Source organism: Eulemur rufifrons, chromosome 7, assembly GCF_041146395.1.
Source record: "Eulemur rufifrons isolate Redbay chromosome 7, OSU_ERuf_1, whole genome shotgun sequence".
Taxonomy (NCBI): Eukaryota; Metazoa; Chordata; class Mammalia; order Primates; family Lemuridae; genus Eulemur; species Eulemur rufifrons.
This window is the reverse complement of record NC_090989.1, coordinates 219,926,564-219,943,603: the sequence shown is the minus strand read 5'-3', so window position 1 is coordinate 219,943,603 and position 17,040 is coordinate 219,926,564. Positions and strand designations below refer to the sequence as shown.

The 17,040-nt window shown below is 36.6% G+C and overlaps 1 protein-coding gene across 1 annotated transcript in view; it reads left to right on the top strand.

The window, feature by feature from the left end:
- Positions 1 to 9,569, top strand: part of LOC138388356 (aldehyde dehydrogenase 1A1-like) — a 46,677-nt gene extending 37,108 nt beyond the window's left edge. The window contains exons 10-13 of the mRNA XM_069476388.1: positions 1,033 to 1,197; positions 3,339 to 3,496; positions 5,039 to 5,113; positions 8,981 to 9,569. Of these exons, the coding sequence (XP_069332489.1) occupies positions 1,033 to 1,197; positions 3,339 to 3,496; positions 5,039 to 5,113; positions 8,981 to 9,053 (471 nt within the window). The 3' untranslated portion in view covers positions 9,054 to 9,569. The remainder of the gene's footprint in view (positions 1 to 1,032; positions 1,198 to 3,338; positions 3,497 to 5,038; positions 5,114 to 8,980) is intronic.
- Positions 9,570 to 17,040: the final 7,471 nt, after the last annotated feature.

The following is a 17,040-nucleotide window of genomic DNA, read 5'->3' as shown; positions in this document are numbered from 1 at the left end:
GGCCTGGAAGATTTGCAGAGCCAAAGAAGACTATAAAGAACACTTTCTAAGTAATGAGAAGAGACAAGTTAAAATGCAAAGAGACACTACAGCCCCTTAACTCCTGGATCTCGTGTTTTGCCTTTAATCCTTAACCCCCTCCACACCTGAGACAGGCAGTTTTACCAATGATTTGGAGACCGAGAGTTACCTGATCATTGAACCTCTCAAAGCAGAAATTGAAACAATATGTAACCTCCCAATGCCAGTGCATGGAGAAGAAGAATGTGTTTCTGGTGTTCACAACCAGAACTCTGGATTCATTTTTTTCTTATAAAAATATATTTAGAGATCATTTAAGTTTTGTAATACTTGTCATATATTTAGATGTGGCCCATTTAATGAAGCACGATGGTCACAATCAGGAGAGGCCAGAAATTGGATTCGAACCTATGGACTGTCCCAATGTGACCTGAACTGGGGGGATGCCTGAACTACACTCAGAATGGGATATCCAAGGGCCTGGACCAGCCCAGAGGGGATGGTTCAGGAATGGGGAGATCCAAACATAGGCACAGCAGTCTTCTGAGACAAATCTAAAAGCACGTGCTTTCCAACTGTCATATCTACCTAAACCCAGTATCAAAGTTCTCTTTGTCTCCATTCACTTCTTATATCAATATTTCAGTTGGGATTACAGTTTCTATGTTAGTGTATTAGATTGTTAACAGGCATTTCTTCTACAGTGAATAAATGACAACTGTGTGAAAGGTTTGCAGTACTGACATGTTTTTATCATGTAACTGTTAAATAAATTCTAAATACAATTATGCATCTTTAAGGGTTCTTCTCTAAAAAGTCATGAGAAGAAAATCTACCCAAAGAATGAATCTGAGCCTCTGTTAGCTGTTTTGATTCAATGTTTGACTTAATAACAATATCTTAGCATTTTGAAACTCTCATTAACAGGCCCAGAAATGGTATTGTCTTTACAGTGTCTTTTCTTTTTTTTTTTTTTTTTTTTTGCCTTTTCATGTGATATTTTTCAAACAGATTGACAAGGAACAACATGATAAAATACTTGATCTCATTGAGAGTGGGAAGAAAGAAGGGGCCAAACTGGAATGTGGCGGAGGCCCCTGGGGGAACAAAGGCTACTTTGTCCAGCCCACAGTTTTCTCTAATGTTAGAGATGACATGCGCATCGCCAAAGAGGAGGTAAATGGTTTCATTCTGTCCTTTTGTTGCCTTGCTTTGTCTCCATGTGTGTATAGATTCTCACCTCTTTGAACATCTTTCAAAATAAATGTTACTCTTTATTTCTCATAAAGGTTTATTTGTGGTCAAGACTAAAAGTAGTAAGGAATCCATTGGGCGGGCCAAAACTTTTCAGCCAAACAGATCAGGATGCTGAGCAATTTCTAGGTGCTTCCTTCACAGCTTTAAAGTAAAGGGAAAAAAATCCCATCATTTCTGGCAACATAAATGAACCTGGAGGACACTGTGCTAAGTGACATGTGCCAGCCTCAAAAAGACAAATACAGCATGATCTCACTTACACGTGGGCTCTAAAAACGTGAAAGTCACAGAAGCAGAGAGTGGAATGGTGGTCACCAGGGGCTTGGGGAGTGGGGTGTGAGGGTGGGAGATGTTGGTCAAGTGTACAAAAGTTCAGTTAGAAGGAATAAATGCAGGAGATCTATGGTAAGGATGATGATTATAATCAACAATGTATTACATACTTCACAGTGGCTAAGAGAGTAGATTTTAAGTGTTCTTAACACACACACACAAATAAGTACTTATGTTCTACCTGCTGGTTCCATATTTGCCCTGTGAACTTTTTCTACGTAACAGCCTTCTATATATTTGAAAACAGCATTCATCCCGGTATCACTCCCCACCATCCATGTGCCCTTGGCCCTATGTTTTTCAGCTGTTTGTATACTGTATTAAATATTTGGTAAGTTTATGTGTACATATAATACGTAAATTATATATACATACATATATACATGTATATATATGCTCACCAAATATTTAACTAAGATATACTTAGTTAGAAAGATTGGTACTGTTGCACTTGTATATCTTGATTGATACCATATAGGAAGGATTAGGGAAAAGATCTTCAGTCAAAGAAACATTCATTATGTTCACACATTATTCATAGTGGAACAGCTAGCTTGCTACTTCAAAGTGGAAGCCTGGAGCCATGTGCTAAGTTCAATTAAAGTTATGTAAAATATGAATACATTTAGTGCAGCAGAAGCTGTATGTCTGGTTCCTGGGTAACAATGTCATGATTAGATTTATGACCTTATGATGTGCACTAAGCGTCTATTGACTCATACCCCCTAACCCTCTAACACTTAAAGCAGTGGGTGAAAACCAGAAAACCATTTGTCATTTCTGATTTTTGCCTCCTCTCATTCATGTTTCCCAGAAAATTCTGGTAACACTCAGAGGAACGGCCTCTTTTATTTAATTTTAGTAAATGTCCTATTGACATATAATGTAAGCGCTTAATTTTTAAGAGAAAATCCAGTTATCTTTCTTCTACCTGGGGCTGAGATACAGAATAACTTGTTTGGGCTGCACTACCTGGAGAGTCTAGCAAAAGTGAGGGTATTGTAGGCTAAAATAAGCAAATTGTGATTTTTAGTTATTTTCTGCAACTATAGCCATTGTCAATGAACTCAAGCTTTGATTGGTACAGGGTGTTTCAGGATTTAAGCTCTTGCAATAATGAACCATTCTGTTTAGTATGTGTAAGGTGCATAAGATTTGGCTACAAAATAGAATCTGAACAAAAATTCATGTTGTTTTACCTACCTTGAGTAATTATGAAAATATCTAAGTACAGTAAAATAGTTAATATTTCAACCAATGGTATACTGGTATTTAAAAGACAATTATTATTATCAATCATTCCTATTCATTTCTCCAGAAGAGCAAGCATTGCTTTCTGGAGATCACTGTTTTATGTAGTAACTTGGAAGATGAGGAAAAGTAGGGAGAGAATTTTAAATGTCCCTAAATGAAAAAGAAAATCTGAAGTTAATGATTTGATGCACAATTATAAGTTCTTGGAAGCTTCATTCCAATGTCTAGAAAATGAATATTGCCTTAATTATTTGTGCCCTATCTTGTTCCAAAGAGAACTTAACACATGACCATTACCTAGTCTCACCTACCATTTCTGCAGCAACCTATTTGGATTCTTATACATAGGTTTGAGAATAGAAGCAAAATCTTAATCAATTTAGGATAGTTTGTAAAAGAAAATGCAGTATCATGTGAAATATTTAGTTTTAACTTATCATTTTGATTTCTTTAATCCATTTCTTGTGGTATAGATATTTGGACCAGTGCAGCAAATCATGAAGTTTAAATCTTTAGATGACGTGATCAAGAGAGCAAACAATACTCACTATGGGTTAGCAGCAGGAATCTTTACTACAGACCTCAATAAAGCCATAACAGTGTCCTCTGCTCTGCAGGCTGGGACAGTGTGGTAAGTCAACCCTAAGCAATGCAGCGTTTTCAATGTTAAGCACATTAACAGGTTACCTTAAACCCTTTGAGACTTGGATTTTTCATTTGGAAATACATGGCTTGCTAGAAAAGCAGTTACTGCCTTAAAAAACAAAACAAAACCAACAAAGAAACGACAAAGACAAATTTGAGGTTTTTGATTTTGGAAAAACAAAATGTTACATGCCTAACTGATAAAGAAGCTTGTTCTAAGATTTCACTGGGTGTCTGAAGAATTCCCAGTCAGGAATATCTGTACAATTAAGGTAGAGGAGACCATATTTTTATTGCTATATATCCTAGAGCATAATAACACTGTGGCATTTTCCCATCCTAATAGCTACTTGGTGCTTTTAGAACAATGATTGAATTTCAGAGTTGCTGGGATTTTACTCACATTTTCAAAGTAGGTGTGTGATTTTACAATGTAAATGAGTGTTAAACAAAGCTAAGACAAGCTGCCTTTTAAATGTGTAAATTTATTAAAAGAACTATTACTCCAGGATGGGAGATGTGAGTAACAACTGTGTGGTCCAGTGAAAATGTAAAATGTTGAGAATTGAGATAGTAAATGTTTTAACTGAGAAAACATTTGAATGTTATTTCAGGATCAGAATAATGATTAAAATCTTCCAAATATAATACAATTTTTCTGAAAGTCACAATGTTTGTCCCCCTAACATACTAGCATAAATGGAGGGAAAATTATTTAAAAAGAACATTGTTTTCTACTTTAAAAAATATTTTTTTCTTTTGTGTGTAGTGAGAATCATGTAGGTAATATGATTTTGCTGTTAACTTTGGCCACCAGAAAATTTAATGCTAAACAAATTATTCATGGCCTGCAGAACTGCATTCTTATTTGCCCCATCTTGATCTTTTATTGTAATTATTTCTTGAATTCTAACAATTAATATTTTTTTAATTATATTTGTTTTTATAAACATCTTTAAACACTTTATGAGATAGGACAGGGAATAAACAGATTGATAATTAAGTCCAACCTCTACCAAGGCCTCTGTTTAAGTAATTTATTGAACCAATTACTCGGGAAAAAATGAACTGAGTGATATGATACATATTGCAGTTACAAAAGAAAATCTAAGCTATTAAATACACAAACCTCAAGAGAACTGCAAAGCTTATTGAATGTAGGCAGTAAGGAATAAAGGAACACCCACCGAACAAATTCCTGTCTTCTGTAAGCCATGTCCTTTCTCCTATGACATATTAGCTATTCTAGAATTCTAACTTGTATAATTCTAACTATGATTCTCAGGGACATGATATACTGCCAAAAAGGCTATACACATATACATACATACATACATATATCATTTTCTTTGTTTCTAGGTGGCATACATCCATATGCTTCCGCATTCTAATTTACAGTGCTGCTTTTTGCTACAATGAGCATGTCATATTGAAATTAATGGAGTTCTTGAGCTTTCTAAATTTCTAAAATTGCCAAATAAAAGTTATTTCATATATTAACTATCATCTATAATGTACTTCTATTCAGGGTGAACTGCTATCTCATGGGATCTTCCCAGTCCCCCTTTGGTGGCTTCAAGATGTCTGGAAATGGACGAGAAATGTAAGAATAACTTTGTATTGATATTTCATAAAAACAGTTTTTACTCCTAGGAAATTAATTCACAGTTACCACCTTAAATAAAACCTGCTCTGTTCTTTCCTGGACCCAATAGCTTATTAAATGTTGGCTGTACCCCCATAAGTGCGGAAAGGTGCTGGCAGAAGAGAAATATAATTTATTAAGCTCCTACTATTCATAAGGGTCTGTATTAGGCATTTTATAGTGTGATTGAAATATTGCTTACTTTAGAATTGTTTGCTGCATATATGAATGAAATCCATGCGGGAAACATCTCCAGAAAGGAGATGAAAAGCATAAAGTGATGATTGTGATAAATGTGCAAATATAAGAACACTCCAGTTATTTGAATATGCCCCTAACTAAGTGAATTAGTTGCCTTATCTCGGAAATCATTAGTGTAAGAGGAATGATTCTCATTTGTTGAAATATTATTGATGTAGACTCTAAAATTTTAAATTACCTGAATAAGTTATTTTTGGAACTAAAATATAAACTTGAAGGGAAATTTGACTAAGGGAAATATGTTTTATAGTAGTGAATAGATTGAGAATATTTATACATACATGTATTTGTGAGCCTTCAGTTGCTTTTGAAGCTGGGAGATACAGACTTTTTGTAAAAGTGTTCTCATACTTACTTATGTGAGAAAATAGTGGCAAGATGTTTGGTTAAGTTTATTCAAGTAATTTAGCCATTTTATTTCTTTAAATTCTCTTACATTTACAAATATATTTAAAATTCTTGAAGAAAAAAGATAAATCATATGCAATCCTTGTGGAATCAAACATAGTAAAGCTGACCATTTGGTAAATAGCAAGTAAAAGTAAGTCTTTCTCAGTTTCTAAGTGTCATGCATGAAGTAGCCATGCACTTTGTCATTTGTCTTAATAAATCAGCAAAATTACAATTAAACAATATTTTGGGGGAGCCATTGAAATGGAGGAATGACAGAATGACCTGTCACCTTTCTCAACTTGCTACAGATGAGGTCCTAGGGACATGACACTGTGTTCCACCCTCTACATAACTGTGGTGGCAGGAGGAATGTGTAAAAATATATGCAAAAGAACCTTCAAACACTAGATCAAGACTTCATACCTCACGGGGGCAGAGAAGCAGTTTAAGTGCAGGGCAAAATATGGAAGGACAGGAAATCTGGACAGCATCAGACTTTAGCATTCAGGGTGGCATGTCACTGTCACTATTTTCCTCTGTCACACAGGGTCAAGGATTGTGGGTGAAGATAGGAGTAGGCGGAGGAAATAGAAGGTCTTTTAAGCTCCTTTCCATGGTTGTATGGTTCTAAGTCCAGCGGAAATTCAATGGAAAAATAATTAATGGTAGTTGCTATAGAAGACCTCACAGAAGAGATGGGACTTCATCTGGGGCATTCTTGAATGGAACATTATGTGTGGTGTGCTGAAGGGCTAGTGAATTTGGTTGGTTGGTTGGTGTGGATTTATGGGGGTGAGAGAAGTATGATTCACAGTTAAATATGATATAGATTAAAAAGTCCTGAAGCCAAGAAAATTGTCTGAGATTTTACTTGTAGAGTAGTGAAGAGTCCTTGGGTATGTTTAGAATGTTTTGAGGAGATAGCAGCAAAAGATCAACCCATGAAAAGGACAAGGCATATCTGAGAAGACATCATTTGAGTCTGACCAACCTGCATTTAAATCCTGACTCCACCACTTGCTGGCCATGCTGCCCGCTTCAAGTTTTCTGACTTCTGAGCCTCCATTCCTCATATTTCAAATGGAGATGCTAACTTTCCTCTAAAGATAGTTATGACATAGTGAATGTCCAATCTCTAGCCTTGTGACTGTCACAAAGTGGAAACTCAACAAATGGTTTCTTCCTCTCCTAGTTTCTTCTCTTTATAATATCTATTACTGGAGAATCCCTTGGCAGAACTAATTTCTTTATACAAAAAGCTGGAAGAAAGGTTAGATTACTCTGAAGCTCGGTTAGTTCATTGCTGGCCCACCTACCTAACACATTTTCCTGGGAACAGTGAAGATAAAATAATTAAAATGGATGAAACAACTTCAGTAGACCAAACTCATTAATTCTCCTGAATATAAATTTTAAGGTTAAGACATGAGGGAATCAAATAAGAAAAGGGTTGAAAACAGGAATCAATCATCAATAGTTTCCTAAGTGTCAGGAACCTAGGTGTATATAATGTCCCAGCCTGAGCAGGACAATAATCATACTTATTACTCTCTGGAGAGCTTCAGGTGCCATCTGACCCAAAATACAATGGAAAGCTTATTGGTTAAAATTATGGGCTGATTTATCTAACTCTATGAGATAAAATACTATCCTTTTAATGGGTTTCAGACAACTGAGGATAAACTCTTTGATTGCTTTGAAGAACATGCCCATTGAAGCTTCTAAAAAGTATTTTTAGAAGCTTACTTACCCAAGAAAATAATCAGTGTAAGAATATTAAGTTACCCATGAGAAAATGATGTCTTCTTATCTGTCTACATCACAAGAACGGAGGGGTAGAAAAGGATCAAGATCTTATTTTTCTGTAACCCTACATGTGCATGAGTGTTGTTGTTTTAAGAATATTTTTATATACATGTAATTTGATCCTCTTGTCAGAACAATACAGAGCATAACTGAGCCCCAGTCCCTTTGGTTATCTCTTCAACAAAGGGTAAATGACAATCAGTTTCTAGGACTGGAAGGAGTTCCTCATAAACCTGATAACAACATAGGAGGATCCAAATGGACTGACTTGGATTAATTCTTGATCATTTCGGTTGGACTTGAGTTATATAAGCAAATGGTAGGGGATGGGGGAGATCAGATAAAGGGAAAAAACCAACAACTGCTAAACCCCAAGAGCCTGAATGTAGGCCAATCTACACTTGTCTTATTCCTTAAAAAGAAAACAATCAAAAAGAAAAAAATCAGAAAACTTTAATAAAGGTCAGATTTTTTTCACAGAGAATCAAAAGATATTGCTAAAACTACAGCTGCAAAGCATTTTGTTTTAAGCCATATTAAAGCCCCTTAGAATGAAAGTTGAACTCCGTTATCTTTTTTGTGCCAATTCTGTGCACTTGGTAAATTCAACCTCTGCTTTAGTTTACAGTTTTGTTGTACTACTGTTGAGTGATTTTATATCACTACCTCTCCTCTTTTACTATATTTGTCTTAAAGTGAATTTAGACTAGAAATGACAAAATTCTTATTGGGCTGAATTGTCTTTTGAGTAGATAGAGCTTTCTAAAATCAAGTAGGATAATGTAAAAAATAGACAATTTCTACAAAATCAACTGAGAGTACATGATTTTTTTTTTTCTTTTTTTTTTGTTAGGCAGAGTCTTGCTCTGTAATCCTGGCTAGAATACAGTCACATAAAAGCTCACTGCAACCTCAAACTGCTGGGCTCAAGCAATCCTCCTGCCCCAGCATCCTGAGTAGCTGGGACTACAGGCATGTACCACTGGGCCCAGCTAACTTTTTCTATTTTTAGTAGACACAGGGTCTTGTCTTGCTCAGGCTGGTCTTGAACTCTTGAGCTCAAGCTATACTCCTGCCTTGGCCTCCCAAAAGAATGCTAGGATTACAGAGTGAGCACCCTGCCTGGCCTACATGATTATTTAAAATGAAAGGGATCTTAAAAACATATTTCCCACAAATGGATTTATGTAAGTCCAGATAGTTTTGGACTGGCTAACTGCTATATAAAATGGTCTGTAAACAGAAAATATTTTCCATTGTTCCTAGCCAGATAAGCAAGAACAAACTTGTACCAATCATGGACTACCGTACATTTGCACTCTATGCTAAATGATGTTTGTGGGTATTTTTTTTCCCTCTTTCTAGGGGAGAATATGGTCTCTATGAATATACAGAAGTCAAGACAGTCAAGATGAAAATTTCTCAGAAGAACTCATAAACAAACTATAAAACTGAAGAGAAATTCTTCAAAAGCATCTGCTATAGTCACTAACAGAGTGGGTTTTCAATACAAAATTGTTCTTTTCGTGATTTGCTTAAAACGTAAGCTAATCATGAGTGTTAATACTATCCACAGAAAACTTGACAGGTAGCTTATTCTGAATCATTTGCCTTATGATATGTGATTCCGAGTCCTATACTAAATAAAAAGGGTGGATCTGGATGCCAAATCTCTGAAGCTCTGTCATACTCATGTGCTTTCATTTGTAGCTACTTGTCCAGGACAATCATTTCATAGAAGAGGACCAGCTTTCATTTAGCTTCTTTCCCTTAAGGACTCCTTGAAGTAGTTAACATACATGTTAACTACAAAGTAAGTTGCTCTGTTCCCAGTAGTTATGAAGTCCTTGGAGTGTCTTGAAATGTTTCCTAGATCCATGTCTCCTTGCCAAATGAAGTAATGCCTCCTGAAATACTTACCTATAAGCGGAATATGAAGCTTAATAAAAACAACTTTGCATGATTCTTGTTCAGTTTGATTTTTTTTTTTTTTTTTTTTTTTTGAGACAGAGTCTCACTTTGTTGCCTGGGCTAGAGTGAGTGCCATGGCATCAGCCTAGCTCACAGCAACCTCAAACCCCTGGGCTTAAGCAATCCTTCTGCCTCAGCCTCCCAAGTAGCTGGGACTACAGGCATGCGCCACCATGCCCGGGTAACTTTTTCTATATATTTTTAGTTGGCCAGATAATTTCTTTCTATTTTTTTAGTAGAGACGGGGTCTTGCTCTTGCTCAGGCTGGTCTCGAACTCCTGACCTTGAGTGATCCACCCGCCTTGGCCTCCCAGAGTGCTAGGATCACAGGCGTGAGCCACCGCACCCGGTCCAGTTTGAATTTTTTTTAAGTAGAAGTTTTGGTTTTTGTGATTTACTCTCCTTGCCACTCAAAAACAGCATTAAATTGAGCATAAAGATACATGTAAAATAAAAGTCTAATCCACCCATTCTCAAATGGGTAAAGAAACATTTTCCAGAGGAATTCTTGATACCAATGGCACCTATTTGAGATAAATAGCATCAGTCCTTCAGGAAGCATTATTGAGTTCCTACAAAGTTCTGGGCTGGGCACTAGATAGGTGTTGTAGAAAATATGTGAATAGTGAATGGTCCCTCATCTCAAGGTGCTTTAATTTAATGAAGAACAAAGATAATCCCTACCCCAAATAAAGGACGGGGCATAAAATAGAAGTGAGGATTCTGGAAACCATAAGAGTGCAGTAACGTGACAAATGCATAGTGATGAAGTCTGAGAGAATTGGGAATGGCCTCCTGAAGAAAATTTGACTGGATGTGAACCTTAATGATGAGCAGATTTGCAGTGACTAAGAGGGAAAGAGGTTCTGCAGCATAATCTCTCAGGGCATGTTCCACTGAAAAACAATTTGAAGAAATTCTATGCAATATGTTTTCCTCTCTTGAAGTTTCAACTTGCACATTGGCTGCATATTCTAGGACCAGCATATTTAGTTTTGTTTTAATACAGTTTTTTTTTCCAAATTTATTTTGCCTTCCCCCTACCCTCCTTTAACACCAATTATCATTGAGAAATCCATGTTGGAAGATGCTGTTTCCTGCAATGAGGGAGCACTTAGTGTTCTAAGGAGAGATCTGGGATCAAAAGGGAGCAGCTGGAAAAATGCCCTCTCTGTAAAACTAACTATACCATGATGACACACTGCTGCTCTCAGAGCAAAGAGTGGCTGTTTGTGCTGTCATCCTGTGGTGCTCCCATGCAGAAACTGCCTTAGGCCCAAGTCATATCAAGTGACTATTTGCATATTCCTGTACATATTCTAAAATGTTTTTAGTTCAGCAACTTAGAGAAACATTTTTTTCAGATTCAGATTTTATATAAATGTTTATCATTTTACATTAGCAGATATTGCAGCGACACGATTGTTTAGACATGCTACTAGCTGCCCCAGTCAAGTTTAACGATGTAAGAATAAATGAAACTCATTAGCTTCTTAGACTTATAATTTCAACTTCAATTTTGAGAGTTTCTCAAAGTTGTGTGGGCATATAAGATTTGCAATTTGGACTCCTTTGTAAATTGTGGGACATAATTATTGTTTGAAAACTGTAGGAACCAAAGTCTTGGGAAGAACTGAAAGGTTTCTAGACATTGAAATGGGAAAATATCCAAATACAGAGGAGGGTTGTGTCTTCCTAAAACAAGATAGTGCCATTTTTAAAAGATGTGCTTAAACCATGTCCAAATAAATTAATAGCTAGACAAGTTAATACTGTAATGGCATCCCACCAGACCATTATTAAATGTATAACAAAGAGGGCTGAGCACAGAACAAGGCAAAGCCAGAAGCAAGTTTAAATAATTGAAAATTAAATCTTCATTGTATAAATAAGACATTACAGAATTAAACAGAAAATATCTGTTTTATATTGACTCGTTTTGAGCCTCTAGACATTATTTGTATTCCATTATTTGTATAAAGACCATGTTGACAATAATTCTTAAAACCTTGAAAAGTTAAAGGGTATCTTATTAATTACCCCATGTGCTACAGGAAATGCAGGCCAGAAATTTTATCATGAAGAATTCAGTTTTGCAGTTATAAACATCTAACTGTCCTCATGTCCACATGGCAAGAAGAATTTTGAGCTCCAGGAAAACCAAACTTTGTGAAAAAAGTTGGAATTCACTGTTTAGGTAGAGATGTCAGATTTCAGATAGGCATTCTCTAAATGTCTACTGGTTTCTTTCCTTTTTTTTCTGTTTTCTTCCTCCTTTTTTAGTTTCTTATTAGGATACATACTTCTGGCTGTAGAGTGTTTTCTTAAATTCTTGCAACCAACTCAAAATAGAGGCAACTCAGGGTAGAGAATTTTAGCCATTTCTTCCCATAATCTGGGAGGGAGTGATGAACTCAAAAGGCCTTTTCCCTTAGTGATGCATGTAACTTTTTGACTATCTAATTTCACTTGGAGGTTAAGAAGTGCCATTGCACATGTGTAACGTCAACTAGACACCTATGTCCAGGTGGCTTTCTCAGAGTCTGCTAAATAACCAGGTTACAGTTTTACATAAATCACAAATTCCCCATTAGAGTTTCATTTGCTGATTTATCCTGGGAGGTGTTTGTTTGTTTGTTTGTTTGTTTGTTTTCCTGTGCCCTGGAGATGTATTCGAGTCTCCCTATTCTGTTGGTGAAAGGATATGTAGGAAAGAGAATTAGATGTGATAGCTAAATTTTCTGGATACCAAAATTCAGTGACTGCCAGGAGGATGTGAAAGATTTCTGTTGTAGCATAAGAGGACTGTGGTGTCCTGGAAGATAATATCCTGAGTCAAGACACAAATGAGGGAGAACAGTCCAATTATCACTCTGACATTCTGTGGAAGAGTAGAGATGGCATCTGTCTGAACACAAGGCTGCAAAATTTTCTGTGGGGGCTTAAGACAAATCTAGATCATGTCTCTTAACTGGCCCTGAGACTCTGGGTGGTGGGTTTATCCCAGAGAAACATAGTCACATCCATAAACATATAGGATAAATCCCAATTCATTAGAAAGTCAACTTTATCACCCCATGAAATATCTGTGCTGAAGGTATAAGGATGCTTTTAGAACAATTATTTAATGCCATGTGCTGACTTCATTCACAAGAATTTAGTTTTTAAAAAGTGTACATCTCTGAGTTTTATGAAAATGTTTGTAAGCTGCCATTGTGCTACCTTGAAGTGATTTCACCAGAGTGTTAGGATTTTTGCTGTTTTTTTGTGAAGTCATTTCTTTAAAGATTCATCAGGCCTTGAACAATATACTATATATGAAACCACAGAACCAGTTTAGGCTGGCTTTTGATTTAATTTTACATGTGAAAATAATTTCAAACTTTTAGGGGAGTTGCTAAATAGTGCATAGAACTCCCATATGTCCTTTATTCACCATTTTTAAAATATTTTCCTTTATTGACTTTATCATTCCTATTCTACATATTGGTACATTTTTAAGATAAATGTAAAAATAATTTTTGCACATAATGTTATTTTACCCCAAAATACTTCAATATGGTTTTCTAGGAATAAGTTCACTCTTTCACAAACCCACAGCACAATTATCTAATTCAGGAAATTTACCACTGACAAAATACTAGTATCTAATACACGATCTATTTATAATTTGTTCTAATTGTCCCCCTAATGTCCTTTATGACATTTTTCCTAATTATCCAGAAACTAGTCAAGGACCATGTATTACATTCAGTTATCGCAGTTTCCTTTTGTTACACTATCCCTTAATAATGGGGATATGACTTATAAGCACACCTGATATTCAGTCAAGCTGGTTAGAGCTGTCTTGGCCTGGGGGGAACCTAGGGGACATACCAAACTTAGAGCCTTACCGAGTTAACAGGAACCAGCCAAAAAGGGGTTGATGGTTTTGAAGAACATCATTTCAGTATATGATTATTAATTACCAGGATCCATGATAAACCAGATGAGACTCCACAGGTTGATAATATGTGCCTTCTCCCTTGGACAGTTATGAGGAAAAGCTGTTATGTTCCTTTGAGGATACCAGTGTCTGGTCTTTGTGTGTATTATAACAATATTGCCCTTTGTCGTGTCATTTCCTACCTTTCTTATTTGAATATTTTTCCATCATAACAAACAACTTGCCTACATTTTGATGACATCTGGGGACGTAGCTTAATATCAATTGGTTATAAATCAGCCACATACAAACATTTTCAATGACTTCCCTTTCAAAGTACATTTATACTAGAAAGAGATCTTGACATTTAGAGTCAAATAGTTACTAAATTTTTATTCCACCATGAACTAGCGATATGGTATTGGTCAATTATTAAACCTTTCTCATATAGTCTTATATAGTAATCATTCAGCAGATAATGGTGGCCATTGATATTTGGGAAGAAATGTAATGTTTTACATAATCAGCAGGGCCCTCAGAACCCAGAAATCTGGTTTCAAATCCTTGTTCCCATTGGCCTTGGGATTTGGGACAAAGTACCCAATCTTCCAAAATTTCAATTTCTTTATCTGTTAAAAGAAATTAATAATAGTACCTGTCTAACTGGGTTATTCTACTAAATGAAATAATGTTTGTAAAATGCTTAACAGGGTTCATAGGACATAACGAGTGCTCAGTACACATTACTGATCTACAATGTGTTGGCACTAACAATTATTTCAACAAAAACAAAAAATTGTCTTATAGACACTGAGGTCTTCCTCTTGACCTTGACTTTGTATCTTCTTCCTGCATGCTGTTTCTCTCAGTTGTCCTTTGTCCCAGCTGTTAGGCTAATCTCAGTCAGGACCACATGGACCTCATAATTGTGATGATTTGCCCATCCCTTCCATCTCTTTTTTCTTTTTAAATCATTCCCTTCAGATAAAGGTTAAAATTCTCCATGAAACAAAGAACAGGGTGGAGAAGAATGTGAGCCAAAAATTGGCTCATACTTGAGGTTAGAAATTTAAATACATCTAATACCAAAACAAGCTTAGTTCTAAGTAAATGAACCCAGATGCTTTTCATCCAGAGTTACCAGTCATCAGGATTAATCTTTACACTAATAGAGACAGCGGGACTAAGGGAACAGCAAACAGAAGAAGCTGGTGTCAAATGCAGCATAGGAAGCCACAGTGATGTTGGTCACCCGATGATTGATTCAGAGACTCAGCCCACATGAATTCAGCGGGAAGGATTAGTGGATGGAAAAGCCCGATGCTCAGTCATCCAGCATTCATGTAACCACGAGATGTCAGAACTAGAAAAGAACCGAGTGTTCTTCTGGCCCAATAACTTCACTCCATAGTGGCATAAAGAAATCAAGCAACACTTGAAAGGCTGCTAAATTATCAGTGGCAGAGTTTAGTTAATATCTTTTATATTCTAATTCCTAGTTCTGTGCTACTGCCTTGTCCCATGTGGCATTACAAACATTTACCTAATGTTTGATTAAATATGTAACTTCCATTGTTGCATTTTATTTGTATGTATTTTATTTATTTTATCTAAAAAAGAAAAAGTTAAGTACAACCTATTTTTACATTTCACTTGTCTATATTTTTCCTGTTGGAATTTAGACCTTTTGTCCAAAAGAAGAAAAACTCTAAATGGTAGCTTTTATAAGCCCTCAATGTAAATTACTTTCAATCATTTGCAAAACAGTGTCTTGATAATTTAGTTACAAAAGTAAAATTGATAATTTAGTTATAAAAATTAATATATGTATTTATTTAATAGTTATTCAAAAGTAAAAATTCTGTGGACAAAGTACTGAGCCCTGCAAAGAAATAATGGGCATTGAGTCCTTGTTTTCTGCAAACATAGCTCATGTCCCTGCCACCCTTACCCTTTCCTTAACCCCTGGCAATCTGTTCTTTATTTCTGGAATTTTGTCATTTCAAGAATCATACAATATATAACCATTCAAGATTGGCTTTTTCTTTTTCTCTTAGCATAATTCCCTGGACACACATCCAAGTTGTTGCACATAATGAAGACCCATGCAAGTGCATTTTGCCACTTGCAATGGGAATTGTTTCAACAAGTCCTAAGACAGATATTTTTAGAAAGAGGTTTACTCTTTTACTTAATAACTCTGAATAGAGTTGAAAAGTCTCCCTGTGCCCCAGCCAAGTATGAGTATTGAATGGCAATGCAAAGGTGGGCTAGCAGGAGACTCTGTTGACAGAAACGGGGAATATTCTATTTCCCTACTTCTGGAGGTGTAACTGCATCGCCTCTGAAGTTCTGAGTTATAGGTGAGAAAACTGAAGGAACAGTTCTTGCAGCATTCTTGTTAGAAATGAGCAAAGCCTTTGAAGGGCCCCCATGTGAAAGAGTGTGTCTTGTTCTTAGACAAGCACAAATGGGAGATTTTCAACCGTGTGTGTCTACACTCATGAGTTGTCCACAGAAAGCCTGAGGCAGGAAGCACGTGGCTTTTCCCCTGGAACCTTGAGACACTCGTCCTCACCCTGCCAAACAGGCTGGTCTCCTCCAACATCTCCCTTGTCCAGAAGAAGTTAGGTTGTCCCCGCGTGAACCTGGCTCCGTCCTCACTCCCCAACTGCTGAATTGCGCTAGGTTACCCCAGCACTCAGCAGCACTCCTGGCCCCTCCCTGAAGAGTGAAAGGTGCAGCCGTCATGGAACAATCCAGAACAGCAGCACCCCTTACTGCACACTAGTTTATGCCCAGCACTGTTCTAAGAGCACTCAATGTGGTCTCACATTTCCTCCTCTCAACTGCCACGTGAGACCTCTCTTACTTTCTCCATTTTATAGGTGAAGAAATTGAGGCTCAGAAAACCTGACTAACTTGACAAAGTTACACAGCTAGTACTGAGCAGCTCAGGGATTCAAATCCAGGCAGTCTAACTACAAAATCCTCCTCATTCTTAGACATTCAACTATAATCACTGGGTATCATGCCCAGTCAAACAACTGCAAACTACAGAATATCACCAGCAAAACTTAATTTTGTTCTTTTGCATTAACGTTTCTAAGCCAAGGAGAGAGGCTCCAGAAGAAACCAAACCTGCTGATACTTTGATCATGGATTTCCAGTCTACAGAACTGGGAGAAAATAAATTGGCACCCAGTCTGTGATATTTTGTTATGCTGTACCTAGCAAACTAATGCATGGTCCAAGGGAAACATACGTGCACCACTGTCAAACTCTGGAGGTACACGCCTAACAGTAGCAATCACTCTTCATTTTACTTCTTCAGCAGCTAGTCAACTTTTTTCTTGTTCTCTTGATTTCACAGAAGAGAGTCAGATAGTAGTCAAATGCAGGGAAACTAATTACAGAGGATACATAACAAGTTCCCAGAGTGATTCTTTTAAATCTCCCCACCCCTTTTTCTCCAGAATAGCTTTCTCCAAATAAATCCTTCTCCTAATTCTTTCTTAATACTACCCAA